General features: G+C 44.0%; 1 protein-coding gene across 1 annotated transcript in view; it reads left to right on the forward strand.

Moving 5' to 3' along the window:
- c5 (complement component 5) overlaps nt 1-7,072 on the forward strand; it is a 62,099-nt gene that overhangs the window by 39,710 nt on the left and 15,317 nt on the right. The window contains 6 exon segments of the mRNA XM_055161874.1: nt 444-605; nt 2,663-2,767; nt 4,485-4,656; nt 5,522-5,646; nt 6,137-6,217; nt 6,984-7,072. The exon segment at nt 6,984-7,072 is cut by the window's right edge and continues 67 nt beyond it. Of these exon segments, the coding sequence (XP_055017849.1) occupies nt 444-605; nt 2,663-2,767; nt 4,485-4,656; nt 5,522-5,646; nt 6,137-6,217; nt 6,984-7,072 (734 nt within the window).

Below are 7,072 nucleotides of genomic sequence, written 5' to 3' on the forward strand. Positions count from 1 at the left end.
CAGAGTCGGCCCGCGGGCCTCAGTTTGACGACTCCTGCACTAATCACTCACACAAACAACGTGGTGCTTTAGTTTCACATTCTTTTCAACAGCACAGCACCGTACACACCCAACCTCCTCTGCACCGTCTTCACTCTCATTTACACTGCATACTGTCCTCCTCTGTACCATATATCCTGCTCCTGTCTGCTCCTGTCTGCTCCTGTCTGCTCCTGCCTGCTCCTGTCTGCTGCCTGTCTGTCTCCTGTCTGCTCCTGTCTGCTGCTCTGCTGCTCCTGCCTCTGCTGCTGCTGCTGCTGCTGTCTGCTGCCTGTCTGCTCCTGTCTGCTGCTCCTGCTCTGCTGCTCATGCTGCTCCTGCTGCTGCTCCTGCTGCTGCTCCTGCCTGCTGCTGCCTGCCTGCTCTCTGCTGCTCCTGTGCTCCTGTCTGCATGCTCCTGGCTCCTGACCTGCTGCTGGCTCGTGCAGACGTTGGCGATGGTGAATGACATCGTTCCTGTGGATCTCCAGAGTTTGGGGGAGACGGTGAACTGGCTGATCCACAACGCCCAGAAACCCGACGGCTCCTTCCAGGACACGTCGCTCTACAAACCCAACAAGATCATGGTCCGCACGCAAACTCACCACACGTCTGAAACCCCGGGACTTTTCAGAGCGTTTGAACATGTTCCTGAAGTGTTTGGAGTGATTCATGTTTGAGGAATCTTTAGTCGCTTATTTTCAAGACGCTGTTTTGCCCAATCTCACCTCGTTTTCAGCTCCTGTTACGCACTCACTGTGACGTACACATTTCCTTCTCCAGTTTGATTTTCTTAATGGGCGACACACGCAGGGTCTATGTACCGTTCGTTCTGTTGAATTTCAATTAAACAGTTAATTTTTACATTTTAGTGTCGAACAAAAAGCAGATTTCGACCTCTATTTCCAGTATTTAATTTAAATTTTATTTCATGTAACACCAATCAAAAAACATCAGGCGTATTTCAATTTTGATATTTTATTCTCTCTGGTTTATTTATGACAGAAAGTTCTGAAGTGTGAAAAAACTTTTACCATTCTTATTATTATTATTTTTATTCTAGTTCTGTGGTTGACACTGAACAAAGGAGAGTTTCTCGCTGCTTTCTGTTTCTCGTCGTGGATCAACAAAAATTTTCTAAGACGCCAAAGTAAACGTGTCGCTGTAAAAGAAGAGACATGTTTGTTCACAAAATGAGCCCATTACAGCTCTTTCCAGCTCTGCATCGATAACCAGTCCTTTGTTACCCTGACTAGCGCCACCTAGTGCCTCTGCTCAATTTCATTTCTCTCCAGAGACTAGATCAGGAATCAGAAAACACTTGACGATTTGTAAAAACTTGGAAGTTGTAGACGACGCACCGACCAATCATCTGTGAGCTGTGAAGTCATGACGTCAAACTGAAGCGTCTGTCTGAATCTGTGTGTCAGTCGTTCATTCGGTTTTCAATATAAAAACAAAAATAAGAAAACGAAAAAACAACAGTTTTCTTCGTTATTTGTCTCGAAAACCAAAATTTAAAAAATGGATAACGATTACATTTTTCTTTTTTTTTGTTTAAATGAAGAACGGAAAAAACGTGACGTCCGTGACTGTGATGCTGGATTTTTGCACCGCATACGAACTGAACCAGGACTGATCCAGGTCCAGGACCAGGGCGTGACCAGAGCGGGACTGAGACCGAGACCAGACCGACACCAGACTGGGACTGAGACCAGACCCGGATCACACTGGGACCAGACCGAGACTGAGACCAGACCGGGACCAGACCGGGACCAGAGCGGGACTGAGACCGAGACCAGACCAGGACCAGGCCGGGATCAGACCGGGACTAGACTGAGACTGAGATCAGAACTGAGACCGGGACCAGACCGACACCAGACTGGGACTGAGACCAGACCCGGATCACACTGGGACCAGGCCGAGACTGAGACCAGACCGGGACCAGAGCAGGACTGAGACCGAGACCAGACCAGGACCAGGCCAGGATCAGACCGGGACTAGACTGAGACTGAGATCAGAACTGAGACCGGGACCAGACCGGGACCAGGACCAGACCGTGACTGAGACTGGAACTGAGACTGGGACCAGACCAGAACTGAAGTCCTGGTTCAGTCTTAGTTCAGTCCGTTATCTGTTTTTTCCATTTTTCATTTAAACACAAAATCAAAAACTGAAAAAAACAAATCATTATCTGTTTTTTCATTTTAGTTTTGGAGACAAATAATGAAGGAAATAATTGTTTTTTAGTTTTCTTATTTTTGGTTTTATATTGAAAAACGAATGAACGAATGACACACAGATTGTCCTGGTCTAGTCCTGGTTTAGTCCTGGTCTAATCCTGGTCTAGTCCTGGTTTAGTCCTGGTCTAATCCTGGTCTAGTCCTGGTTTAGTCCTGGTCTAATCCTGGTTTAGTCCTGGTTTGGTCCATGCGGTGCTTTGTTGTCAGCTCCATTAGACACCACAGTTTTCTAATATGGAAACCAGTGAACTTGTCTCTTTTCGTTGTCGTTTTAGATGAACACTGCATCAAAATGATCACCTAATGATCCTCAGAGGTCACAGATTATAACCAAACATCAGACACAAGCACAATACATCTTCTTTAAACATCTGAAACTCTGATCAAATGTGGTGTTTTAGGCGCTGCCTCAGGACAATGTGGAAAAGTCGGTTTACCTCACGTCGTTTGTGATCATCGCCCTCCACAAAGCCACCAGGATCCAGAAGGACGCGCTGCAGCTCCAGGTAAACCCCAGTCACACACGGTCAAGTCATCAACGTGTGTGTGTGTGTGTGTCGGGACCAAGCCTCAGCTTTCCAAATACTGGTCAGTCTCGAAATGTTCCACTTCACATAATCCTGGTGTTTTTTATTTTGCTTTTTTAAGTGAAGATATTGGGAATAATTGTCAAGACTTTAATTAAGGAACGATGCAGGTCCAACTTGAAAAAACAGGAAAACAGACACAAGGTCGACTCAGCTTAAAGATTTTTATTGAAATTGTTCAGTTCCTTCAGCAGCAGCAGTAGTAGTAGTAGTAGTAGTAGTAGTAGTAGTAGTAGTAGTAGTAGTAGTAGTAGTAGTAGTAGTAGTAGTAGTAGTAGTAGTAGTAGTAGTAGTAGTAGTAGTAGTAGTAGTAGTAGTAGTAGTAGTAGTAGTAGTAGTAGTAGTAGTAGTAGTAGTAGTAGTAGTAGTAGTAGTAGTAGTAGTAGTAGTAGTAGTAGTAGTAGTAGTAGTAGTAGTAGTAGTAGTAGTAGTAGTAGTAGTAGTAGTAGTAGTAGTAGTAGCAGTAGTAGTAGTAGTAGTAGTAGTAGTAGCAGTAGTAGTAGTAGTAGTAGTAGTCAGTAGTAGTAGTAGTACGTAGTAATAGTAGTAGTAGTAGTAGTAGTAGTAGTAGTACATTAGTTAGTATTAAATCATTTAATCTATTTCTAGTTTTATTAATATACTTCAATTATAATATTTATTAATTTACCTTTTAAACATGAAATTAAATTAGCAAAAAATTTTATCCAGTGTATAATGTTACCAATTCATTTTAATCTTAAATATAATTTATTTTTCTACATTTTTAAATGACTAGTTATATGAAATAAATAATTATAATTTTAAGCCATATTTTTATGAATAAATAAATTGTTTTTAATTGCTAAATTATATATATATATTTAGTTTTTTTTTTTTTATTAGTGCTACTTTAACTTAGTCAGTACATTTTACTCCATTTACCATAAATCAGATTATATTTAAACAATCAAATGCCAATTATCAATCAAATGATTTAATTATTCAATTTAGCTTTATTTAACATTTTAAGAATTTATTGAATTGAATTTATTTATTAATCTATTTTTCAACTTAAATTGGGGAATTTCATAAAATAAATCCAACTGCATTTAAATCTAACTAAGGCTTTTCATTGTACTTACTTAATTTATATGTAAAATGAATGAATAATGTTTAATTTAAGACAGATTACTTTTATATGGGTTTTAGTCCTGTACTATTTTACTGTTTTAACTAAACTTAAAAACAAATTTTACAGGTAAATTTCTTCACCGGTGTCTCTGTTTCTCTTCACATTCCTGGTTTGGTTTGTGTCTGTTCACCTGGGCTTCATTCGATGAGTTCAGAGACTCACCTGCTCACCTGGATTTTCTGCTGCCACCTACTGGCCACACTAAAAATAAACTGATAAACTCATAAAAGACGAGCGGAGAGGAGAATGGGCTCAGGAGTGGAGGTGAAGACTTAGAGTACAGGGGCTGGGCTTTTTGACTTGACAGTAATAACAGACCAATCAGGTACTTTCTTTTGCTGACGTTTGCTCTAGGTAAAGTTGGCAATAGGTTTGACTGAACAACCTTGCCTCTGATTGGCTCTGGCAAACACTGTGCAGTATTTACAGTCTGGTCTATCCCAGGACTAAACCAGACCTTGACCTTCTCTGTCCCTGTTGCAGAACCAGGAGGACAGTATCCAGTCAGCCATGAAGTTTGTCCACAAGAACATGGCGGCGGTGCAGAAGGTCTACGTTCTGTCTGTGGCGGCGTACGCCCTCACGCTGCACGACGCCGACAGCCTCACCACCAACGACCTGCTCACCCGCCTGGAGACGCTCGCCCGCCAGAAGGGTGAGTCCTGACGAGGACATGGGTCTCCTCGTTGACAAGATCTCATCTACAGGTTATGAACGTCACTCAGTCCAGAAAAAGGCCCCTAGTATTTCCACAGCGACCGAACTATGGGCTAGATTTTATATACAGATGGAAAGGCCAATGAGTCTGGTCCTGGCCCTCAGACACTTTCAGACAGAACCAGTTGTGTTCGCTGTAAGTTTCTGTGTGTGTCCTTTATGCACCGATCAAGGACTTGTCTTCAACTGAGTTTTCCTAGGACCACTCCTGCTTAGCTCTTATATTGTCAAACTGTGGTTCAAGCTGCTCACATCCCAAACGCAATGAGGACCAAATGCCATGAGGACCGAATGCTTTGAGGACCAAATGCTGTGAGGACCAAATGCCATGAGGACCAAACACTGTGAGGACTAAACGCCGTGAGGACCAAATGCTGTGAGGATCAAACGCCGTGAGGACCAAACGCCATGAGGATCAAACGCCTTGAGGAGTAAACGCTGAGTACCAAACTGTGAGGACCAAACGCCGTAAGGAAAAAAGGCTGTGAGGTCCAAACGCTATGAGGACCAAACGTCGTGAGGACTGAACACTGCGAGGATCAAACACTGCGAGGACCAAACGCTGTGAGGACCAAACGCTGTGAGGACCAAACGCTGTGAGGACCAAACGCTGTGAGGGCCAAACGCTGTGAGGACCAAACGCTGCGAGGACCAAACGCTGTGAGGACCTCTGCTGAGCCTCTTCACTTTGGGACATTTTCCTCTAGGATCACAAATGTCCGAGTACAGCTCATGTCTGTGGAAACTACTTAGTATTTCTTGCAGCAGTGATGAGCGGGTGCTTTATTCTGTTTCACCTTCAGGAAACCCCCCCGAGCTGAGGTACTGGCAGGAGCGGAATGTGCAGACGGAGTGGCTCAAACCGGACGAGAGCAGCGCCCAGACAGTGGAGACCACAGCCTACGCCCTGCTCAGCTTCTTGCGCAAGGTAAAGGGGTGGTAGTCTGATCTGATTTAGGGTGGTAGTCTGATCTGGGGAGGTAGTCTGATCTGGGGTGGTAGTCTGATTTTGGGCCCGGGGAAGTTGTCTGATCTGAGGTGGTAGTCTGATTTAGGGTGGTAGTCTGATCTGGGGGTGGTAGTCTGATTCTGAGTCTGGGGTGGTAGTCTGATCTGATTTGGGTTGGAAGTCTGACTTTAGGCCTGGGTGGTAGTCTGAACTGATTTGTGGTGGTAGACTGATTTGTGGTGGTAGTCTGATTTGAGGGTGGTAGTCTGATTTGGGTTGGTAGTCTGATTTGAGGGTAGTAGTCTGATCTGGGCCTGGGTGGTAGTCTGATCTGCTCTGAGGTGGTAGACTGATTTGTGGTGGTAGTCTGATTTGAGGGTGGTAGTCTGATTTGGGTTGGTAGTCTGATTTGAGGGTAGTAGTCTGATCTGGACCTGGGGTGATAGTCTGATCTGTTTTTTAAATCCAGGGCAGATTTCAGTACTGTAACCCCATCGTGACGTGGCTGACCCAGGACCAGCACTACGGCGAGGGCTACTTCAGTTTACAGGTAACAACACAACAACACAGCACCAAGAACCAGATCCCTACAACCCCACAGTAGCTCATTGTTTTGTTAGTTTTTTGTTTGTTTGTTTGTTTGTTTGTTTGTTTGTTTGATTTTTTTTTGGGGGGGGGGGGGCAGTGGTAAATGTCGACAGCCCTGACGAGGACACTCTGTTTTATGTGTGTGACTTGTGCTTGTGTGTGTATGTGTGCATGACTTGTTCTTGTGTGTGTGTATGTGAGGACCTCCTGCACTGTGTATTGCGTCTGTTTGTGTGTGTTTGTGTGTGTGACTTGTGTTTGTGTGTGACTTGTGTCTGTGTGTGTGTGTTTGTGTGTGACTTGTGTATTTGTGTGTGAGACTTGTGTGTGTGTGTGTTTATGAGTGCAACTTGTGCTTGTGTGTGTTTGCGTGACTTGTGTGTGTATTTGTGTGTGTGACTTGTACTTGTGTGCGTTTGTGAGGACCTCTTGTACTGTGTGTGATTTGTGTGTGTGTTTGTGTGTTTTTTGTGTGACTTGTTCTTGTGTGCATTTGTGTGTGACTTATGTTTGTGTGCGTATTTGTGTGTGTGACTTGTGTTTGTGTGTATTTGTGTTTGTGACTTATGCTTGTGTGTGTTTTGTGAGGACCTCTTGTACCGTGTGTTACGTCTGTGTGTGTGTGTTTGTGTGTGTGACTTGTGTTTGTGTGTGTATTTGTGTGTGTTTATGTGTTGTGTGTTTGTGTGTATTTGTGTGTGTAACTTGTTCTTGTGTGCGTTTTTGAGGACACCCTGATGACCCTGGAGGCCGTGACCCTGTACGCAAACCGAGTGCCCCGGACTGAACTGGACCAGAGCATCCGGCTCCACTTCAG

Source organism: Boleophthalmus pectinirostris, unplaced genomic scaffold (genome assembly GCF_026225935.1).
Source record: "Boleophthalmus pectinirostris isolate CB_2022bp ecotype Guang Dong unplaced genomic scaffold, ASM2622593v1 HiC_scaffold_4, whole genome shotgun sequence".
Taxonomy (NCBI): Eukaryota; Metazoa; Chordata; class Actinopteri; order Gobiiformes; family Gobiidae; genus Boleophthalmus; species Boleophthalmus pectinirostris.